Here is a 25,209-nt window from a genome sequence, read left to right as displayed (position 1 = left end):
ACGTTGCTTTCCACTGGTAAACAGAAAAAGTCTTCTTTAGACGAACCTGTTGCTATATGTGAAGAGGATTTGATTTCACAAGCTGTTGAACTAAGATCCACATTTTCAAACAAAGACTTTAACCAGGTTTCTGCTGTGAAACGTTTGACACCATCGAGCCATAATAATCTAAAACGCGGTATTAAACAAGATGCTAATATTAGTTCTTTTTTTTCCCAAATATAACAAAATCGAGTTTTAATTGAAGTTCTTACCGTGTTGACAAGTGGACCACAAAAGTTCATACTTTTCTGTTGCAAAATAATTAATTTTTTATCCAAAGCATAAAGCGTTGGTAACAAATACCCCATGAACATTGATTCTTCTCCTTGTAAAAAGTCTAAAGATTAGGCAAGAGGAGTCATCACTTCACAGTATTCATGAATTAACTGAATTTCTTGATTACTGAACCTTTGTATTTCGCAGAAATCCATTATGTTATTCATTTTGTTATGTCCATTAGAGTCTAAAAATATATTTTTAATTTGTAATAAGCTATCATAGGTACAGTTCCATCTTGTTTTGTTTGGTGTTTTTAAATAAACCTCTAATGTATTGTGAATTTTTTCAGCAACTCTATTTGATATATTTTGTTTACTCCATAATAATGAACACTTGCCCATTGCTTTCCTATAAATTTTCTTAAAATTAGTTTCTGAAGTCTGTACCATTTTATCAACATCATTTTTTGCTATTAAGTCTAGTGTATGGCTAGCACATCTAAAATGTTGTGGTAACTGAACAAATAAGTCATTTTCTTCTTGTTCATAACTACTTTTGTCCAAAATTTCATACAAATTTATATTCTCATCGCATAAATTGTCATTGTCATTATCTTCATCATCATCATTACTATCTTCTTCATTCTCTGAATTTATTGAAATTGGATATGATTTAAAAGCTTTTACAAAATTCGAACTACTGTCTGTTGTTGTAGCAACAATCTTGTTTTGTATTTTATAGGTTGTATGAATCTTTTACAAAACATTAGCCAAAACAGTATATGTTTGTCTTCCTTTTAAGCGACTACATGCTAAAGATACTGAATGACGCTGTAGAGTCTTTTGATCTATCCAATGGCAAGTCACCCCAATATAACCCCTTTTACCTTTACTCCAACAGTCAGCTGTGGTTGCAACATACATAACATCTGCAAGTGTTGAAGTAATATCTTCAATCATTGATAAATACAGATTATTAATACGTAGTTTTAAAGTTTTACTACAAATAATCTTCAGGTCTTTAGGAAGGCCTAATTTCACCAAATTCACAAATGATGGTTTATCAACTATATTTAAGGGTTGTGTTTCACTAACAATAAAATTTACAACAAGTTAATCTAAACTTTTTTGATTTAATTTAAAATACTCATTTCCTTTATTGGTTCCATATTTCTCAAGAGTAGATTGTACCACTTCTTTTTTCACATTCTCTGATGAACTTAATTTTTTCTTTTTAACAAATGCATCTTTTTTACCTTCATTTATAGCTTTTTCATAAGCAACCATTTTGAATGGGTGAATTCTCTAATAATAAAAAAAAATTTAAATTAACAATTTTTACTACTAAGTAAATCAAATTTGAAACCTCAGCAAATTCAAAGAGTTACATTCTTTATTTAACATGGTGTAATTATTGAATTTGCATGTTTAACAATATATGCACCTATTCAAGCTAGTTTATGTTTACAATAATTTCTTTTTTGCATCCGCTGGTATAAAGTACATAGAATGATACTATGCATGCTAAGTATGTATTTTATTTCATGCATAATTCAAAATAAGTTAACTGAGTTAAATTCAAAACAGTAAGAAACACTAACATTTATTTACCTTAATATGCCGTTTTAAATTAGATGATGTATTTTTAGCTGTACCTATTTCTTTTCCTAAAGGGTCACACAAAACACATTTTGCATTTATATTATTGCCATTCATTCCATTAAATACAAAAAATGATTCCAAGCCGCTCCAAGGCAAACTTTTATCTAAGAGAAAAAGGAAACATTACTTAGTGTTAAGCATAATGAGTAATTTAGTTAGCATAGACTTACGACCTCAGTTAAGTTAAGGACGTTAGTTAATAAACTTACTTTAAAAATAATAAACTTAAGTCAATGCAATATAAAATAGATAGAAAGTAACAGCATATTTTATACAAACTTACCACTAACTTCAGTATTATTATTACATGCATAATTTCTGACACTTTCAATAACTGGAACATCACTGACAATATCAATAATCGGATTCATTCCGCCAACTAAAACCATGTGAAATAAAACTTAAGAAGACCTTTTATTTAATGTTTATCTATTTTACACGGTTTTAGTTCGGATTAAGTTAGCACATGTACTAATTTTTAAACTGTAAGATTAAATTCAAAAATTAGTACATGTGGCCAACTAAATCCGAACTTGGGTTGAACATCATCTAAATACAAATTATTTTGATTTTGAACTTTAAAAACAACTATTGCAAAAAGTAAAGTTATAAATTTTTAAGGAACTATTACTTTTCGTCACGTTCCTTCAAGAAAAGAATTCGTTCTCTTTCCTCGTTCCGCTATTTTAAACTGAACCAGTTCCAAGCTTCGTTCCTCAAAAAAGGAACTAGTTCAAGGAACTCGTTCTTTTTGGAGCGCGTTCTTCCAAACACTGGTTTTTGCTCATTTAATGTTTGAGGGCCCATAGCTGCCCCTAAAAGTATTTTTTATTTTAAAATTTTTTAAATCTAGTATTATTTTATTATATAGAAGGTGCCAGCAGACAAAAAAATTTACTTTCAGAATAATAATAATAATATATATATATATATATATATATATATATATATTATATATATATATATATATATATATATATATATATATATATATATATATATATATATATATATGTATATATATATGTATATATGTATATATAGACTTGCAAGCCATTGGTAAATAGAACAGGTGACTGGCTCACAAGTTTAAGTTGCTGGATAGCCAGCTAACCACTAAAAAAAAACACAAAACTAGCTGCGGCTGGCCTAAAAAGAATGAGGCTGGCTAGCCGGCTGAAAGTGGAAAATATCCTCTCTTGTTTTTAGTTATTACTAAATTTGTAACACACTCCTAAATTATTTCACAGCAAATTAATGTTTTCGTGTATAAAAATAATCATTTTCATATTAGTTGGGTCCAGTAAACTTCTGCGAGAATTAACAATCAATTCAGCATTTGAAAACATGGATTCTACTGCTACACTACTTGACGGAATACATAAATATTCATTCGCCAAACGTGCCAGATAGGGAAATTTTTTATGGTTATTTTTCCAAAACACCACAGGATCTTTTTCTTCTCCTTCTGTTGGCAGACAATTAACATAATTATTTATTTTCCTTGCTAGTGTTTGATGTTTACTTTGATCATGATTTGGTAGCGTAGTTTTTATTTCTAGAAGCAGTAATTTCTTCGCAGTTGGATGATTTTCTAAAACATGATTTTAATTGAACATCATAATGGTTTTAATTGAACAACATAAACATTTAATTGAACAACATTTTTAATCAATTGAATGTTTGTTTAATATTTGATTAATTAAAATTAGTTTTATTATTTAACATTTTTATTTTATTTTTATCATAACTTTTCTTTATTTAGCTTACCATCTTATTTTATATTATTTAGCTTACCATCTTTTAGTAGTTTATTGTCATTTTTATCAACTGCATTATTAATTGCTGAATTTGAATTTCAACTTTCTGTAAAACTTGATAAAGTCTCTAAGAGTATATCATTTGCATCATTATTTGGAAAAATGGATTTAACTGCTGGATCTAACAAACATGATAATTTGGCTGTTTTTGACAGTTTCAGACGCTGTTCTAATTTTGAGCTACAAGCTAATTTAAGTTTTTTTATCACAGGTAAATCGTTAGAAGATACCTGGAGGAGTGATGCAACTTTATGCTTGACCAATGGCAAAATAGAGAGAGAGTTACCCCCACTCACAACTTCTGTCAAGTTTTGAAATGGTTTAAGGAACTTTACAAGTTCCCTTAAAAATTTTAGATCAAATTCATCTAGACACATTTCTCTTTTTCCAATTTTTTTTAAAGTTTTTTTACACCATTATATAACTGTTCAATAGAACAGTTATATAATGGTGTAAAAAAACTTTAAAAAAATCTGTCATAAAAAGTGCACTGTTCCATCGACTACATACTTGGAGTTTTAAACTTTTATGTTGTTTAGATTTATATTTTGAGTTCTCTTCAAATAGATTATCATTTTTTTCATATTCATCCTCACTATCTGCAATAACCGGATTGTCATTTGGGTTTAATTGATTCTCATTCGATATTAGTTTAATTGGGAATTGTTCATCAAGATTAACAAGTTCTTTTACTTCAGCAATTTTTCATAATTTATTATAAACATCCACATCATCATTTGTACACAAAAATTCGTTAATTAGAACAGTAGATTTGAAGCTCAAACATGTAACAATATTTCAACATTTCTTGAGCAATTTTAAGACTTCGGAACATTTGTTAAGACCATCAGAAACAAGAAGTAAATTCAGCACATGAGCTAAGCAATGTTGTGGCTCTTCACAACCCAGTAGACTAGAACTCTTTATCATATTTGCAGCACCATCGTGAACATTATGCAAATGTAACTCTCCATACTGCTTGCTAAACATATATTTAATAACATTCTTCATAAAATCTGCAATATTTTCTGCTGTGTGGTTTTCCAGTGGTGCACAAGCTAAAGTAAAAATTTTTCTATCCCATTCACTGGTTATTACTCAACACTTTACGCCTATATATGACAGTTTTTTGTATTTATCTGTCCAGCCATCAAAGAGTAAAGAAGCAGCAATGGAATATTTTAAAACATCTTTGACACTGCTTTTGACAGCTTTGAACATATTAATTAAAGCCCCGCATGCCAAAGATGAGCGTGATGGAGTGACTATACCTAAATTTTTTTCAAAAAAATTTATAAAACAAGTTCTTTCAACAAGATTAAAAGATAGCAAATCAGTACAAACCAAAGTGCAATGTCACGAGTAATATCAAATTTTGCTTTTGATGATGAACCGCTAACGCTGCACCAATTTTTTAAGATGTTGTTATTTTTTTCTTCAGTAGATACTTTATCAGTAATAATTTTGTGTACTAAAAACAAATGATTTTTCATGTTTCCACTTGATGTAGAACGTTTTACTGAATGAATTTTCAACAAATGGGCAAGCTTTTTATTATCTAATTTGGCTTTTTCAATTTCCAAACATGGTTTGCAATAATAATTGATTTCATCGAGATTTTGACCATCTTTAGCTACTAATTCTCCATAATAATTCCAAACAAGTGAAGCACATTTTTTTTTAAAGGTGCTGCACAATCTTATCTTCAATTATTTTATTGATGAGTTTTTCATTTGGTTCGCGATAAGATAATGATGTATTATTTATTGATCTTTTCATATAAAATCTCTAATTACCAAAAAGTAAATGTACCTGGAATATATATATATATATATATATATATATATATATATATATATATATATATATATATATATATATATATATATATATATTATATATATATGCATATATATAAATAAATATAAAGAGAGAGATACTTATTTTTAAAATGCTGTATGAGTAATTTTTTTTTATGTGTTAACATAAATTAAAAATTTTATATTAATTATGTATATATGTATATATATATATATATATATATGTGTATATATGTATATATATATATGTGTATATATGTATATATATATGTGTATATATGTATATATATACATATGCATATATATATATATATATATATATATATATATATATATATATATATATATATATATATATATATATATATACATATATATACAGCATGCAAAATTAATTTTGGCACTCAGCATATACCAGGGTTTTTGCAGAGGACTTTTAGTATTTTGATAAATTGCCTCAGCAAAAACATGCCAGTTAAATCAAACATTAATCAAAAGTTAATCAAAATAAGCGCAACTTATAGCACTTTTCAGTTACACACCTTGTCATTTATTTAGAGTTATATAGAGTCATTAATTGTTGTGCTACTAAATTGTAAAAGAAAACTTAAATAGAATTATACCAATATAGCAATAATAACTTGTATATAAACATTTTACAACTAACAATCTGTATATATATTTTGCAACTAATAATCTAAAATCATATGGAGTTTTGTAGCCTAACAGGTAAATGTATGTGGTTCAAAAGAATGTTTTGTATTTTGTATAAGTGACAAGACTAACTGTGCATATGTCACAAGACTGTAATGTAATCAGGAGTATCCAAGTTGGAGTAGAATTATTGGTTTTATAAAACAGTTAGAAGGTAGCCTCTAGTCAATTAAACAAACTGTCTGTATAGCATGATTTTGTGTATGTAAAGCATGATTTTGTATCATATATAAATATTTAATAATAAGAATAATATAAGGAATAATTATAGCAGAAAATCAAAATAAATTAAAAAAGAGAAAAGTAAAGTGTTAATTTAGGATGTGAGGTGCATGTGTTTTTTAATGTTGTAAGTAATCTACCTAATGTTGTAAGTAATTTACCTAGCATACATGTGGTTGTCATGTTGTTGCTCTGCACTCTACTCTGCTCTGCACACCTTTTTTTTTTAATTTTTATAGTCATTCTCTAAAATAAAGTTAAAAAAACTATTAAATAACTTTTAGAAAGGCAATGTTCTGATAAAACTATTAAATAACTTTTAGAAAGGCAATGTTCTGATAAAGCTATAAAAGAAATGTCTGAAACCAAGTATAATATTTCGTATTAAAAACCATTTTTATTCAATTTCATTCATAAAATTATAAGAAAATAATTTATTAAAAACACAAAACTGAAATGGTACTTTTTGATTGAAGTCCTCAAAATTTGTTTGCCAAGTCTAAAAAAACTAAATTTTTTGTTTTGTTATTTACCTCCCCAAGGCCAAGAAGGCCACTACAGATGAGGAGGCTACTTAATAGTGGTTATAACCCTCTTTCAACTCTATAACTCTGAAACACGAACCTTGAAAAACAAGGCCGCTGTGCAGAGAAACAAGTTGAGCGTGGTACTACCAGGGACGTGGTGGGAATCAAACTCGGAACCTCTCACATATGAAGCAAGTGCTTTACCACTACACCACTACCGCATATATATATAGTGTGTTTTTAGTATTCTTTTGTATTCTTTTAGTATTTTTTAGTATTATTTTGTTTTAAATTAAAGTGTAATTTGTTGTCTTGTACAGGAACTTTTGCTGTTTTTGCTGTTTTTTTCGTACGTATAAATATATATATATATATATTTATATATATATATTTATATATATAACATAAAAACAATACAAATATAAACCATGTTTATTTTACTAGATATACTCCCTTTGTTCAATATGTGTAAAAACAAAACCAAATAAACTTTAAAACATGACTTTTTGTTTTAAAGTTTGATTTCAATAAAAATTAGTTATTGATAAAAAATAGTAAGAATTAAAAAGTTAATAAAATATTTTAAAGGTAACCACCATCAACTTCAACTTCAAACACCATCAACTTGGAACAATAAACATTCATTGCCACAGAGTCAATGGAAAAGAAAACATTCATCAAGTGTAGGAAGTAATGTTGTGGAAAGATCAAAAAAGCATTGGGTTGGGCGTCCTTTAAATAAAGACATGTCTCATTTAAAAGCTCGTCGGTTCAATAAGAAGCCATTTGCAGATGATTACCAATCTGTTGATGGAACTCCAATGCCAAGAAAAACTGGTAAGGAATGAATCTGAAATTTTTGTTAAAAAGTCTTTTTTTAACAAAAGATAAGGTTTAGCTCAGAAGTTTGAAATTTTTTAAATCTTCAGTAGAAAAAATCTGTTTGCTTGTTTTTTTTTAATTTATTTTTATAATTTGAAGCTTTTAAAGAATTTTCTGTTGTTGACTTGTTGTTTAACATTCTTTTTAACTTTTGCAATAACTTCCAACCCATATATTAATGAAAAAAACAGATTTTTTTCTGAAATTTGGAAAGAATAAAAACTTAATGAAATTTTTATATGCAGATTTTCATGTAAAAAAACGAGAAAATATTATTCATTATCAAGAAAGCGATATACCATACCAGCATTTCCAACATCATGACATAATCGGACATCGTGTAGTAGAATATAAGCCTGTGTATATAAAAAATCCATCACCAAACCAATCTTCTTCAAGCAAATGTGAAGTTAAAACTGTTCAAGAAAACCTGAATGTAAATAAAATTTATGAAAAGAAAGAAAAAATAAAAAGACAAAATGAAGGAAAAAATATAAAAGTAAATAATAGTTATGAACAAAGAGAACATACTAAAAGAGAGAACGAAGTTAAAAAACAGGAAGAAAATAAAAAAATATTACAGTGAGTATTTTTGACTTTATTTGGTTGTTCTCTTTCAGTTTTATTTAACATGTTAATTATGTTATAAATTCAAAAAATAAGATAAGGTGCTGCTTATAGGATGCCCCTTTAAGGATGCCCCTTTTTTTATTGTTAGCAAGCGTTCTACCACTTAGTAAGTAACCAGGGTTGATATTTGACCGGGGCTGCATAAACATTTGTACATCCTAAAGTATATTTTTTTAATTCAAAATTCATGTTATATTTTGTATATATATGCATATATAAACATCACTATGATCAACATGATCATTATAATCATGATACTATCATCATTATGATCATCATTATCATCATAATCATCATATTCATCATCATCAATAGCATAAAAGAGGAAGGCTAAAGCTTGATGATGATGATGATGATCATTATCATCATCATGATTATCATCATCATTATTATCATAATCATCATATTCATCACCATCAATAACATAAAAGAGGAAGGCTAAAGCCTGATGATGATGATCATTATGATGATGATGATCATCTATACTCTTCCTGCCATTATAATAGATTAACTTATTGTTAAACATCAAAATCACTCTGGCCTCCAATGCTAAAGTTAATTCTCAATTAAACACTTCTATAGTTTGTGCTTAAGACAAGATTTCCATCACAGTCCTAAAAAAGTGTTCTCCAGTACTCACTTCAAATTTTTGCAACTTTTAAAAAGTGCGAAATAAGTGCTTCCAATTTTTCAAAGCTCTAGAAAACACTTTGACCTCTCTAACTTTTCTACGATTAGTCTTCACTCTGTTATTAGTTTCTTTATATAAAGGTTTTGAGGTTATTAGATTATTTCTTTCTAACTGCAGCATTAAAGTTATTCTTGAAGGCCTATCCTCTTTTTTATTTCAAGTAACTTTAAGGGTACCACAAGGTTCTATTTTTGCTCCTGTATTGTTTCTTATCTACAATAATGATCTTCATGAAATCTAAAGTGACTCTATTTGCTGACAACTCAAATTTATTTGTCTTGACAAAAAATCTTCACTATTTAATTGCTTAGAACAAGCGGCCGGTTTTAAATCTGGACTCTCTTTTGTTACAGCCTAAGGCTTGCTGTAGTTTATGGATTTAAATTCTGGACTTAAAATCCACAATTTTTGTTAGACGACAAAACTCATTTATTTACTGCAAAAAAAATATTGCAGTATTGTTGGCATTCTTATGTTGAAAAATAACAACCCTCTTACTCTCAGGCAAAGTCTAAAAGCACAATGTAAATGTAATTAGACTTGCTTAATCGGCCAACCCTGAGCCACTCTCCCATTGTTGTAAGGTTGCATTTCTTTCTTTTTTCCTATCAATACAATCATGGTCAATGCTCAAACGAGCTAATATCTCTATAATGATAAACCAAAACTCATTCTTGTATGGCTTTTTATTCAACAAGTTGCACCCTTTTACTGTATCTGTCCTTTCATGCTATAGAAACTTTTATTAATCCAGTTTTTTTCCTTTTTTTTTAATTAGCAAGTAATTAAAAAATAAAATCTAGGTTTAACAGTAAGAAACAGTAATTTTCAGTGCTTAAAATAGTCACCCTTGGCTTTAAAACTTATTTTTACATGCCTGGGCATTGACTCTATCAGGTTTTTGCATAGTTTATTTGGAATTGAATTCCAAGTGCTTTCAAGAATCTCTTCTAAGTGTGGTTTTCTTGTGATTTTAATATTGCCTATTTTAAGGTCCATCCAAGCCCAATGTAACTTAAATCAGGTTATCAGGTACACCTTGGCAATAAATGTATTTTTTTGAATTGTAAATGTTCTTTGATACTCTTGGCTGTATGGCAAGGTGCACCATTTTGTTGGTATTGAAAGTTGCAAGAATTCTTTGGTAGAATTTTGATATTGACGATTTTGAGCACTAGAGTGTCTTTGTACAAAAACTGATTCATTAAGCCTTTGTATAACTTTATAGACCCAGTTTCTTTATGGCATACACACACACCAAAGCAATTGTCATACTTCTCGTTTTTCAACCTCTTTATATGTACACTTGATTTACAATCAATTTTTTTTTTTTGCAATTCGATTTGTGTCTTATAAAAATGGTTTATGTTGAGCAATGTAGGAACCAATAATTCGATTTTTCAATATCTTCCAAATAGTTTTTGAATTCCAATTGTAAGTTTTGGATTGAATATGTTGGATTTTTCTTGCTGTTTACAATGATGCTACAATTGTCATGATCAGAAAATTATTTTGATTGTCTAGACCTTGGTGGTACAAATGCGTTACCTGAGTTTTTATAATTTCCAATAGTTGTGCATACACATTTCTCTGATGTTTTTTTAGCGCTTTTAAAGTTGTTCTCAAATTATACAAAGTTGTTATTTGCTTTCTTATTTCAAGCAAAGTTGTTATTTGCTTTCTTATTTCAAGCAAAGTTGTTATTTGCTTTCTTATTTCAAGCAAAGTTGTTATTTGCTTTCTTCAAATTATACAAAGTTGTTATTTGCTTTCTTATTTCAAGCAAAGTTGTTATTTGCTTTCTTATTTCAAGCAAAGTTGTTATTTGCTTTCTTATTTCAAGCAAAGTTGTTATTTGCTTTCTTATTTCAAGCAAAGTTGTTATTTGCTTTCTTCAAATTATTCAAAGTTGTTATTTGCTTTCTTATTTCAAGCAAAGTTGTTATTTGCTTTCTTATTTCAAGCAAAGTTGTTATTTGCTTTCTTATTTCAAGCCAATTTGTTATTTGCTTTCTTATTTCAAGCCAATTTGTTATTTGCTTTCTTATTTCAAGCAAAGTTGTTATTTGCTTTCTTGTTGTCCATTTCAAGCAGTTAAATACTTCATATATTACAAACTTCTATTTGCCAAGAATTGATTATATTATCAATTGATAATCAATTTTTGGCAAATAGATAAATATAATCAACTCTTAATATGATTTTTATTGCTAAATGTGCTTTCAATCAGGGGAGCAATTAGTTAGAAAACTATTTTTTAAGTGTTGTCCAAATTTAAAAAATTTTTTATTTTTTATTTTGTTTTATTTTATTAACCTTTTATTATTTTTTAATTACCTGCTAATTGATTTTTTTTTCTTTTGATTTTATTGGCACTAATAAACAAACAAAAAAAGAATAACACCTCTCTTATTATTTTTTTTTCCTTATTGCTTACAAAAAAAATTTATTTGAACAAATTTTTTCTTGTCCAAATGAGTATATTAGAAAATGAGTTAGTTAGTTGTACTAGTCGCTCCATGAAAGTATTGAGAATGGAATTGACTATCAGGGTATTGCTCAGGGTATGGAATGTATTGACTATGAGTGTATTGCTCAGGGTATGGAATGTATTGACTATCAGGGTATTTGTCAGGGTATGGAATGTATTGACTATCAGGGTATGGAATGTATTGACTATCAGGGTATTGCTCAGGGTATGGAATGTATTGAATATCAGGGTATTGCTCAGGGTATGGAATGTATTGACTATCAGGGTATTGCTCAGGGTATGGAATGTATTGATTATCAGGGTATTGCTCAGGGTATGGAATGTATTGACTATCAGGGTATTGCTCAGGGTATGGAATGTATTGACTATCAGGGTATGGAATGTATTGACTATCAGGGTATGGAATGTATTGACTATCAGGGTATTGCTCAGGGTATGGAATGTATTTACTATTAGGGTATGGAATGTATTGACTGTCAGGGTATTGCTCAGGGTATGGAATGTATTGACTATCAGAGTATTGATCAGGGTAAAGTAAAGATAATATCACTGAAATTTGAAATCTAGCTGATGACAGCTGATGACAACTCTATTTCTACTTTTGGTATCATTGTAAATATCTTTTTTGCTTGTAAGAAATAATAATAGCATTGTTTAGTTTATGACTTAAATAATGATAAAAAATTCATTAATCAAGAAAGTTTTTTAGAATTAGACAGTAATATAATAATATAAAATTTTTACTGATTCACTCCATTTTATTTGCTCTGGTACGCCATTTTTGACTCTAAGCACTTTGTTTGAATTTCATAAAAGCTCTTTTTTATAAAGGAAATAAAAAATGTATTTTTTGCTTTATTTATAGTAAACACCACAAAGAGATCGATACTAATGCTTACAATAGGATCAAAATTATTATTGAGCGAGATAATGAAAAAGCGAACTATAAACAAAAAAAAGTTAAAGACCGTATTCAAATGGAATATGATAGAGAGGATTCTAAACAGAAACAGAAATTCGCTCGAATAAATGCAATGGCAGAAAAGCGAATGAATTATTCAACAGCCAACCATGGAAACATTGAAGAAAAAAGTTCTCAAACTGAGGTAATGAGGACAATATAGAAAAATTAATTTTGATGAGTGAATGTTGAGAATTAGGTGTTAATGACTGAGTGTTGATGAATGAAAGTTGAAAGATTAGTTTTGATAAGTGAATTTTGATGACTGAATGTGGGTGAATGACTGTTGACACACACCATTGACTATTCTTTATCTTTTTTAACATGATACAGTTTTAAAAATGAAATTATTGAAAAGTCATTTAAGCATGAAATTATTTAAAAAATTATTAAAATTTAAAATTATTGAAAAAATATCCGTTTGCTCTAAAACAACTAAAAATTGTTTTGTTGGTTTATACGGCAGTTTAAGATCAGCTTATAGGCAAGTTATATAAAAACTAAAATTAAAAATGAAAACGTGTTTATTCATCTAGAATAATGCTTGAAGAGAAATAACTTATCAAATTATAAATTAAAGATAAAATAAAAAGATAAGGAATTTTAATTTCATTTTTATCTTTATTAGATACCCCCATCTCAAAAAAGACTAGATTTTGAAAGACAACGCGTTGAAAACCAAATTCAAAACCACGAAGCCAAAATTCAACGTTTAAAAGCTCTTAGAAAATATACTGACGCAAGAGTGGAAACATTAAAACGGAACAATGATAAATCCCGTGATATAAACGAATATGTAAAGAATCAACAACTGTCTAATAGTCGCGCGAATATTTTGCCTTAATTGGCTAATATTGGTTTTATATTAACTTGTAAAAAAATTATTTATTAGAGATTTTTGATACAATGTTTTTATATTGGTGTTGTATTATCTTCCAGCGTAGAAAAAAGTCACCCAAGAATTTTCCGTATACAATTATTTATCAAAAAATTATAGTTATGTAATTACTATATAATGAATTTGATATACAGTTTATGCATTTTAAAAGCTAAAAAAGTCTCAAAATATGTTCGAATTGCAAACGTTTTCGAATTATAGGAGTTCAATTCTAAATATCAAACGCTGAAGGGACCAAAGAATTTGTTCAAACACTGAAGGGATCAAAGAATTCGTTCGATTTTAATGATCTTTAGAATTACAAGAGTTCAACTGTAACGCATTTTAATTTTTTATAAATTATGAAAACTACAAGTTATAGAGGCCATAGAATTGCATAATCAGTCGTTCATCAAAAATAAATCTGAATGTTTAATAATAAGTTTATTGCGTTATTTTTTTTCATTTTTTTAAATTTTTGTAGTACAAGTTTTGTCTCCATCTTTTTTATTATGAAACACAATCCTTTGACAAACAAAAGCACTACGTGGAAAGCAGCATTATATAGATTTTACTGTTTTATTTTGTTCTTTATGATTTGTTGTTATATGATTTTGATGTTGAAATATTTAGTTGCCATGACATGTGCAAGTTCAAAAAGTTGCTTGTGACGTAAGCATTTGCAGTTTGTATGATGTCACCATATCATTAATTAACATTAACCTTTATAAATGTCTTTTAAGATCATATTAACTTAATTATAAAGGGCCTTTAGTCTCCCTTATTCCTTCGCTTTTTCCTTCGCTTCATTCCTTCGCTTTATTCCTTCGCTTTATTCCTTCGCTTTATTCCTTCGCTTTATTCCTTCGCTTTATTTCTTCACTTTATTCCTTCGCTTTATTCCTTTGCTTTATTCCTTTGCTTTATTCCTTTGCTTTATTCCTTCGTTTTATTCCTTCGTTTTATTACTTCGTTTTATTTCGATATTTCCATAAGTTGTAATAAATTTATCACCGAGCCACCTTTTAAAAACCTGTAAACTACCTCCAAAACTTAGTTTTGTCAGATTATTATTGGGTTGCGATTGCGGGAGTTGCAGCCACTTTTTTCAATAACTAAAAAAATATAAGCCAAATGGTTTTTTGTTTTTAGTTTTTAAAAATTATATCTCCATCAGCTTGAAATTGATCTAAACATGCGTGATGATTAGGTATGTCACATGTACTGAAATTTTTTATTGCATAATTCTCCCAGCTTGATTTATGCTTAAGTGTCATCCAATGTTCGACATGTTTATACAGCTCTTTTCCATACCGGTTACGAGAATACAAACCCGGGTTTTCAGGAACAATTATTGATTCATTTAAGGCATTGATTATGGTTTCATTAACCGGAAGTGTCTGCTGTCCATACAATTGAATACTCCAACCATTTGCACGAATATGGATCACCCCACCATTTAACGTAGAGCGATTTTGTAAATATGGAACTTTGTCAATAATAAGTTGATACCCTTTTTTTTTAAACGTTGATCGCATTCTTTTTACTTTTTCAAATTGCTCTGATAAAAAGGAAATGTCAAAGTCCCTCTCCCATGGTAAAATTCCATTGAATTTTACTAATCCCAACACACTGCCCTCCTGAACTAAATACTTAATTCCATTTTTTTTAAACATAAACAAAAGAAATTTTATAGCATCCACAAGATTAGCAATGCAGCATGGGGGAACAGCCATACCTCTTCTGATTATGCATTTACTCTTTGTTGTATAATTAAAACCTTTGCGACATCCGAACCATAAAACTTTTTTTGTTAAAGAAATTATCTTTTTTATATCCCATTTCTTAGCAAAATCGGCGAGTTGAAAATCTTTTTCTTCATGTTGATCATTATAAAACATAACATCGGGACATACAAGCAGCTTGAGTTTTTTTGTATTGAAGTTTACAAAAAAGTCTTTAAAAACCCCGTAACTAAGGTTGTTATCAAAATCTAAAGATTGAAACAGTTGAACAGATGTGAGAAATGGAGATTCTGTAAAAGTGCAAATAAGACATTCTTTCTCTGAACTAAAATATCCAACTTTATATTCTAGAGTGTATAGTTTAAGTCCTAGTTGATAACAACCTCGATTCCATTCATTTTTTCGAGTTTTTCTTGAGCCACTTACTATTCCAGCACCAGAGCTTTCGTGTACATGAATCAATCTTTCAATGTCAAACGAATTATCGAAGTGATATAAATATTGCGCAAAAAGTATATAGGGCGTAGTTACATTACGAATTACCTTATTTAGAAGGAAGCCTAGTCGATCATTTTCGCTTATATGATAAAGAAATAACCTATCTGAATTTAGTTTGAATGAAGAAACAAAATTATTTTTGTTTGTTATAATTTTTATAGTTTTAAATATTGAAAATACAGCTTTCCAGGAGTCGTTAGTTTTAAATGAGGGGAAAATGAGAAACAAAGTAACTGCATCTTTTAAAGAAACTCGTGGACATGTATTCCGAACAAACCCAACTTTGTATAGAGGGTAACCATACAAGGCTCCTTTATATGTTTCATTGCAACTATACACAATTTTATTTATGCGAAAACTTTGATTAATAAATGAAGTTTCCTCATTAAACTGTTTTGGTTTAGCAAACATTTCAGTTTCATTTTTTAATACTTCACTTTGTTTTTTTAAACTGTTTATTTCATTTTGAAATTTCACAAAAACTCTAAAGTATTGATCTGTATACTTTAAGTCGGCCTCGTTCAGAGAAAGGCTTAGGTTGATAACGTTCTGTACTAACACGTCCGTAACATGTTCAATATGCTGAAGTTTGGTATGAAGTTCACTTGCTCGTTTAGACAATATATGTTGATGATGCAAGCGTCTATTGCACAGCTTTTCTAAACACCGGTCGCACAGTTGTTCATTTTTTATGTCTATGTAATTTATCAAAATCCAACAAAGTAAAAAAATGGTAATACAAAGCACATGAACTTTTTTTAACATTTTATAATAAGGTGTAAATAAAAGCTATGATATAACATATAATGTATATGATATAACAAAGCACGGTCCATTTCACAGATCAAACGATTTAAGAACTAATAATGCTGCAAGCAGTGATATTGAAAAGTGGTTAATGTTTAACAGAAAAAGTTTATAACGGATATACAAAAAGTTCACAACGGATACACAAAATGGAATTGTAAAACTTCGGATCGAAATAATGAAAAGAAAATACAATGACTATAGCTTATTTGACAACAACAAAAAATTATTCGACTTTAGTCTATGTAAAGAAAAAAAATAAAAGGCGAGACAAATTTTTTTTAGAAAACTATGCGCAGTATCCAAAAACCCTCAAAAAAAATTTTTGATTATTACAAATACAGCAACCACTAAACATACCTTAAGCAAAGAAAAGTTCATTACAATTTCAGTTCATATAATACAAGTTTTTTACAAAGATAATAACTTTAGTGTTTCATATATAATTTTCAAATTTTTAATATATAAAAAATAGTTTAAAAAAACTCATGATTTTAATGTATAACATAAACGCAATCATCATGAGTGCAAAATATTGTAATTATATTAGCTGTAGATAACTAGATAATATGTAGATAATATTAGATGTAGATAATATTAACGGTAGCATCGAGGCCACCATAATAATTAGCGAGGAAATAGTATATAAATTATTATAAATGTTTATAACCTGTTATAATGTTAAAACGTTATAAATTTTTTTTAAATTTGATTAACTCCTGTTTTAAAATAGTTACAATATTTTGCACTCGAGACGATTGCATACATAATTTTTTTTACACATTAAAAACATGAAAATTTTTTATTTAGAGGTTTAAAGTTCGTTTGTTTATACTTCAAAAAAAAGGTTTTAAAGTTTGTTAATGATTAATGTTAAACATAAAACAAAAACTTTTAACTGATATATATACTATTTTGGAAACGTAACAACAGATTTTCATTTTTTTTCCTCCGGTAACAGTACATAATAACTTAGTACAGGGGTGGGTTTATGATTAGGCTTGTTTGGCGCATCGACTAACATCATTTGGTATTACATACAAATATCTATTTATATGTAACACCAGATTTAAAAAAATTCAATCGTGGAAATAGTCAATGGATTTTGGAAATGATTAATGGATTTAAGAATAATGATATTATATTTAGAAATGCTTCATTATTGATAAAACATTATAAAGCCTATATATAAGATATGTAAATTCTTCATTAAATTAAGTATTTAAATACAGTGGCGGATTCAGCATAGGGTGTGGGGGAAGGGTGCAGGCTGCTTTACCCCCTTCCCCTGCGCTCCCTAAGCCGGTGAACTGGCGCCTCTTAAAATATTAGTTTCTCATTACAAAATTCTGCTTTTATTGTAAACAAAAAAAGAAAGCTAGGTAACAACAAACCATGGTTTACATATCTGCTTTACAAGTTTGCACGCATTTATGGAAGAAAACAAAACGGAGACGTTTTGCTTAAAGAAAATATCTCCGATAGTCATAATGTACACAGTCAATTGATTTTCACCATAGTTTGGTGTAACCATGAGCGAGATCTCGTCTCGTTTTCGTTTCTTGTGAGAAATGGGACTTCTCGTGAGAAACGAGAAATAGAAAATTCTCGCGAGAAGTAGAACGAGACAAATATTATATTATTTTCCATATTAAAAATTATTATTATTTACAAAATGCTTAATAATTTGTTTTTTTAATTAATTAATATTTTAACTCCGTGATTTTAATAAATCTAATTAAAAATTTAATTTGTTTTTGACAAAAACAAATTAAATTTTTAAATAGATTTTTAATTAGATTTTTTAATTAGATTTTAAAAAAAAATCTAATTAAAAAATTTTAATTAGGTTTTAAATATTTTTAATTATATTTTAAATACAAAAACTTTTTGTATAAAATGATGCACTTTTGACTTAATTTCATTAGTTTACCAGTGGAATTCAACTTGACACATATTGTTCATATTGAAAAGAAATATTCTTGCCTCATTTCAACGATCAAAAAGAAAAAACAAAATGTCAATTGTCAAAAAAAACAAAATGTCAATTGTTACCAAGAAAAAACAAAATCTGGAGATATTTTCAAAACACAAGTGTCGGTGCTGAAAGCAAGGCGTGCAAAAAATCTTTGAAAACAAGATGGAAACACAAGCGGACTTCATCGTCACCTCAAAAAAAACACAGCCAAGATTACGTTGAGTATTCTGAAAAAACTGACGACTCTCTTCTTCCTCCTCCTAAGAAGAAACAACGAACCATGGTCGAAATGCTTGAAACAAAGTCCAAATATGACAAAGACAATTTTATTCAAAAACAGTTTGACTCTGTTGGCAATGTTGGATTACTTTTGCACTGATCTGGCATCCTTTTCAGCAGTCGAAGGAAGAGGTTTCAAGAAATTGTTTGACATTGCAAACCCTAAACCCAATTCGGTCAAGAGAAGTTCAAGCTGAAATGAAGAGCGTAATGAAGTGAATGAGTGGAATGAAGAGAATAATAACGGAGATTACGATAAATCTAAAAAGTGCTGCATTTACTTCTGACCTTTGTACTTCTAGAGCTCAGGACAGCTACATCTCTTGGACTTTTTATGCTATTGACGAAAATTGGAGGCTACATAACTGAACACCCCATGTCCAACAGTTCCCAAGCAGACACACAGGTATCATAATTGAAGGAAAGCTGGATTCTTTCTTAGAAGAACTAAATTTGCCTGCTGATTTGCCAATGTACTGCGTAAACGACCAGTCAAGAAACATGAAACTTGCAGTCAAATTGTCAAAGCGCCTTGACCTATACTTGTGCAACAATTATATTTTGCAATGTGCTGTTCGAGACTCATTTTGAATGACTGCTGGAATGGATGATGCGTTGCAAACATGCAAAGATTCGGCTTCTTTAACTCACCATTCAACAGTTGCAGCTGAGTTGGTTGAATCAGAATCAGACGCTCAAGGAATTAATTTTAGACAGTTGTTGACACTGTTCTGTTGACACGCCAATCTGTTGAGAGAAGATGGAATAGTGAACTGGATTGCATGGCTTCTGTCCTACATCAAAAGAGTGCAATTATCAGCCTATGTGCAAATAAAGATATTTTTTCTTCAAAGACCATCAGTGCATCACAGTGGAAATCAATCGAGGGAGCAGTAGAAATTTTGGCACCACTTAAAGAAGCTACAGAAATGTGGTCGGCTGAGTCTATCCCAACAATTAACACTGTTGCCGATTTTCTTTATTTAATCCATGACAAAATTGATCAATTTATTGAGAGGGATGAAAAAAATGGCTACGGTGTCTTGTATGCAAAAAACTTGAAAAGCTGCATTGAGAAAAGATTTCCTCTTTGTCACACTGGAAACTTATTGAGTGCTGCAGCAAACTACTTAAATCCTGCTTTAAAGGGACTTCACTTGAAGCTCTTCAAAAAATTTCAAACAACAAAAGAATGGTTAGCCTCACAGATTAAGGATAATGTTGAGTGCCAACCTGTTGCCAGAGTTCTTTCAGCAGATTTGTCCCCTAATTCAAAACTGAAGCGCAAGTTAAACGTCAGACTTGAAACACAAGAGCCAACATCTGAACTGAATCCTATTTTGAGCGAAATGTGCCAGTATGAATATCTCCCGATGCCAAAAAAGACTTTCCGATTCTTGTTTGGTGGAAATTGCATTCAAATACATTGCCAGAACTCTCTTCATTAGCTAGACAAATTTTAGCTATTTCAGCAAGTTCAACTAAATCAGAGAGAGTTTTTAGCTCAGGTGGAAATGTCGTCCGATCATCCAGACACAACTTACACCCAGAAAAAGTAGAACAAATCATCTTAATCAGAGAAAACATTGTCTTGTTGAAAAAGTTTGGCAAAAAAATTCTGAATTAATATTTGAAAAAGTTGTTTACATTTGACAAGTGTCATTTGTGTCTATTTGTCAAAACCATGTTAACATTTTTTTTTTTTTACTTGGATTTTAATAAATTTGTTTTCAAAAATTGTTAAATTTTTCGTCTCGCCTCGTTCTCGGTCTCACGATAAGTACTAACTTCTCGTCTCGGTCTCGTCTCGGTTTGAAAAAATCTAGTCTCGCTCATGGTTAGTTTGGTGCACCAAAATTACTGCGACTGTTCACTGACAGATGTTTATAAAACTACAATGACTTTCCAAACGGTAGACGCCTTTTTTTTTTGTAAAGGCGAAAAACAAAAAGTTATAAGTTAACTAACTCCAAAGTTGTTGAGCAATTTAGATTTGTTTTTATGTGTTAAAAGTGGAAGAAGCCCACTTGAAACCTACTTGCGCCGGGCCTATTTTCAAAGATGTGTATACAACAATATCTCTACCAATGATGACTGAACTGCAAATAAAAGACGTTCATCCATTCTTAATCGAGAAATAGATGAAATCATGTTTTCTTAACTTGTCTATACTCTACAAAATCTACTTGGTTTTTATTTTACATCTGCTTAAGAGAAGTTTCCGTAGACAAAAGATCAAAAATTATCTGTGATCAACAATGACAAGACAATATCTTTTTGGATTGACAATAATTTTTATTTAATGTGAGCTTGACGACAGCATTAACTTTAAACTATTAATACATCATTTTGCTTTCACCTAGTGGGAACAGACGCCCCTAAGACGTCTGTAAAACGCCTTATAGATGCCTCAAGTCAGTGCGATGTTCTTAAGACATCCTACGAACGTTCTGCACCCGCCAGAAATATCTCGCTTAAAAAATTTATAGAAACAAACAGGCAAGTAAATTTCTTTCTTAATATATGCTCTCAGTAATAAATATTGTGTAAATATATTTTTAAATAACCAAACCATTGCAATAATATTAAACGTTTCTTTTTTTTTTTTTTTAAATATTTGTTAACCAAAGGAAACTTAGCAAACACAAACTTAAGATTGTTTAGTGTCTTAGACGTACTAAATAGTTATGATATATTTTTCACAAGTGTGATTCTCGAAAAAAAATATTTCTAGGGGTTAATGGGCTACCCACAACCCTTGTCGCCCCCTATTCATTCCACTAGCTACCCCCCCCCCCCTCCACTCACACACCTATAACACTAAACCTCAATCCGCTACAGTTTAAATATAATTATTTGGTGTCAGTAATCTTCAATTTATTACCATACTATTTCCACAATTGAATTTTTTCAAAGTTGATATAACATACAAATACATACTGTAAATTGTAAAACTGTGAATTAATGAAGATGTTTGGATGCTTACTGCAAACTGTAACACTGTATACTGTAAACTGTAAACTGTAAAACTGTGAGTTAATGAAGATGTTTGGATGCTTTGAGCATTAATGCTAACAACCAACGGATAATTTTTGTCAAATAAATCATTTGACAACAATCACATAAAATATCCATATGAGTTTTCATCAATTCACAATTTATTAGCAGTGCTTGTGTCCAAACAATTTGAATAATCAGGAAAATTAAAAGATCTAGTAAAACTTTAAATGGTGTTCATATATTACAAGACATTCGGAACTTGTTGTTTTGTTTTGAAGTAATAAACTTTTCATGTCCATAAAAATGTTCATTATTTACTTTTCATTATTATTTACCATTAGTTTTCATTACAGAGATACGTTTACAAACATTTACCACTAGTTTTTATTCCAGAGTAACGTTTGAAGCATAAAATCTGCTGTTAAAATGTTGGTAATTATACGGAGCATTTGTTAATTCTTCTTTATAATTAACATAATATGAATGAAACATTTTTATCATTGCAAACTTTTGTTTGTTAACTTATTACAAAAATTTTTTTTCTCTCATAAATTTACTGTCTTTATTTCTTGTACTGATTCAAAATTTTTCTAAATATTTTAATAATTTAATTAATAATGATTGTATACTTAAACTTTTGTTCACAGAAATTTGAACGAAGAGTCTAAAATAAAGAAAACATTAATTGAACTCTATATTGAACATGATATGGATCACCTTTTAAAACGATATTGATAGAACAATTTTCAGTTATATTTTTAGTTTTTTGGATCAGTTATTCAACCTCTGAAATATTTTGTTTGTGCTGCGTTTTGTTTGGAAATTCCCTTCAAAATGTAACTAATGTAAACCTTGTTTTCTCAAAAGTCCCATGATGCTGTGAGTGTTACCTCTGTTTCCTCAGCTTAAAAGTCCCATGATGCTGTGAGTGTTACCTCTGTTTCCTTAGCTTAAAAGTCCCATGATGCTGTGAGTGTTAATAGTAGACATTTTCATAGGAAAAAGGATTAATGAGCATCACCTAGCCATACGAGTTCTTCATTTTGATACCTGGACCATAACATGAACATAAAAAGAGGGTTTATGAATTATTTTACGGTTGTAATATGATTCAGAAGACCATTGTGATGATTCTCTATATTCTCCTGCTATTGGCAATATTAGCTGCTATTGATGGTGGTATATTATTCTAAACATAATTTTTCTTTTAAATCCAGTTTTAACCATTTATTAAATATTTTTAAAGATTTAAATATTTGTAACTTTTATAATTTTTTAACAGAAAAGTTGACATATTTAACAATAGTTTTATTATTTTATTTTTGTCAACTTTTTCTAATTACATTAGTTTTACTCCAAAGTGGTAGAGTTATATATACTGTAACATTTATATCAACTCCTGGTAGAATGATATATACTGTAACATTCATATCACCACCTAGTAGAATGATATACTGTAACATTTATATCACCACCTGGTAGAATGGTCTTTACTGTAACATTTATATCACCACTTGGTTGAATGATGTATACTGTAACATTTATATTGGTAACTGGTAGAGTTTTTATTTCAAGGTTAAATCGTGTTCCAGATCACTGATTTGCAACTCCAGACGTTCGATTAAGATGTATAGATTTTTTTTTCTATTTTTGTTTTATTAAAACTTCATAAATAAATAAAAAAAACGCGTAAGTAACTGTATTATAGCAAGTATTTACGAATTTTGCTGTTCAAAAAGGCTGAGTATGGTTTTTTCACTGCCCTAACTACAAGTTTTTATTAGATATTTGACAAAATAGTTATTTTTTGAAAGTCAACTCAATAAACTAATAGTTATTTTCTATAACAATACCCAGTGGGCACATTAACGTTGGAACAACGTTAAATAAAGTTGTTATTTAGGTTTTAAAAACGTTGGATTAGCGTTAGAAATGGAGAGAATAGATAACTTTAGATTTTCTAATGTTAATCAACGTTGTAATATCAATGTAAAAGCAACGTGATTTTTAGTTAAAAGTTAACCGTCATCGGGACTCAAACTCCGATCATAGCTCATCGCGCTTTCTACTACGCTACAGGGTGCGGATATACAACTTTTGCGTTACTCTTGCGTAGCTGAGCAAAAGTTATGAAAAACTTACGCAAAATATTTTTTGCGTAACTATTTAGTATTCGCAACTTTTTCGCAGCATTTGCGTAAAGTTAAGGTTGCGCATGAGTTACGCAAAACTTAGGCAAAAACTTAAGACAAATATTTTATAACTATTTGTATAAAGAAAGTAGTTAGTATTACTAATTCTTTTTTTATTAAGACATACAGGGCAACGTAACCAAACAGTGAATTATTAAACATGATTCTTATATTTGATGGATAGAGTAAAGGTAATTCTGTGAATCAGGTATGTGAAGTATAAAAAAGTTTGACTCATTGACAGAGCAAGTATTAAAGAAATCACAACAACAAGTATTGTAGTAGGTTTTAAAGACACCAAATTCAGTACAATCTAATAGCTACAGCCAGTGTGAAGAATATGCTGTCACTCAAGAGTTGTAATACTATTTTCAACAGCAACAGATAATAATTCTACTGAATTGTGAAAAACGCTAACACTCCATTTGGATTAACTGGTGGATCAAGGAACTTTTTATGGAATTTTTGCTCTTTGCAATAACAAGCTACAACAATGAGATTTCATATAGAAATACAAAATAAAAGATCTACCAAAACAATTTAAACTATTACAGAATATGTTTATTATTTGCAAATAACAATATTATTTACCAAGAAATTAGGCTTTGAAAAACGTTGCTCCTTTTTTTAATAATTTTAGATATTAGATAATATCCTGATAATATCTTGATATTATCTATTATAATATCAGGATATCCTGATATTATCATAGATAATATCAGGATATCCTGATAATTGAAATAGTTAAAAACAGAACATTATTATTCAAAATAATCTTAATATTGTTAATACCTTTGAATAATTGAAATTATCGAAAAACATAGAACTACTATTCAAATTAAGTTTAATATTTAGAATAAAATACTTTTTTACTTCAATAGCCTGATTACTCAAATATAAATATAGCATTATTGTATTTTGAAATAGTCTTGTTCTCATTTATAAATAAAAAATAGATATTTGAAAAACTAATGAATTAATTACATATTTTTGTGAATATTGTATCTATATCAGCACAAATATTTTCTCTCACACAAAGAGATTGAGAGAGAGAGACTCTCTCTCTCTCTCTTTCTTTATGCTAGTAATGCAAGTTGAAGTATATACTTCAATAATATTATTCTATATATTTTTGTATAATATAGTGTAGATA

General features: G+C 29.1%; 2 protein-coding genes across 2 annotated transcripts in view; one reads left to right on the top strand and one right to left on the bottom strand.

The window, feature by feature from the left end:
• The window catches only part of LOC101239185 (uncharacterized), a 19,717-nt gene extending 6,122 nt beyond the window's left edge, over positions 1-13,595 (top strand). Inside the window, exons 6-9 of the mRNA XM_065811188.1 lie at positions 7,614-7,862; positions 8,153-8,489; positions 12,585-12,825; positions 13,309-13,595. Coding sequence (XP_065667260.1) covers positions 7,614-7,862; positions 8,153-8,489; positions 12,585-12,825; positions 13,309-13,524 — 1,043 coding nt within the window. The 3' untranslated portion in view covers positions 13,525-13,595. The remainder of the gene's footprint in view (positions 1-7,613; positions 7,863-8,152; positions 8,490-12,584; positions 12,826-13,308) is intronic.
• A 47-nt stretch (positions 13,596-13,642) lies between these two features.
• LOC105849534 (uncharacterized) lies at positions 13,643-16,701 on the bottom strand. Its single transcript, XM_065811189.1, has one exon. It carries the CDS (start codon positions 16,563-16,565, stop codon positions 14,706-14,708), a length of 1,860 nt encoding a protein of 619 aa, XP_065667261.1. The 5' UTR covers positions 16,566-16,701; the 3' UTR covers positions 13,643-14,705.
• Between the last annotated feature and the right edge of the window lie 8,508 nt (positions 16,702-25,209).

This window comes from Hydra vulgaris, chromosome 12 (assembly GCF_038396675.1).
Source record: "Hydra vulgaris chromosome 12, alternate assembly HydraT2T_AEP".
Classification (NCBI taxonomy): Eukaryota; Metazoa; Cnidaria; class Hydrozoa; order Anthoathecata; family Hydridae; genus Hydra; species Hydra vulgaris.
This window is presented reverse-complemented; position numbering and strand designations above follow the sequence as displayed.

What these genes read in the sequence shown, in the direction of transcription:
- LOC105849534 (XM_065811189.1), bottom strand. Translation starts at nt 16,565, where the DNA reads ATGTTAAAAAAAGTTCATGTGCTTTGTATTACCATTTTTTTACTTTGT.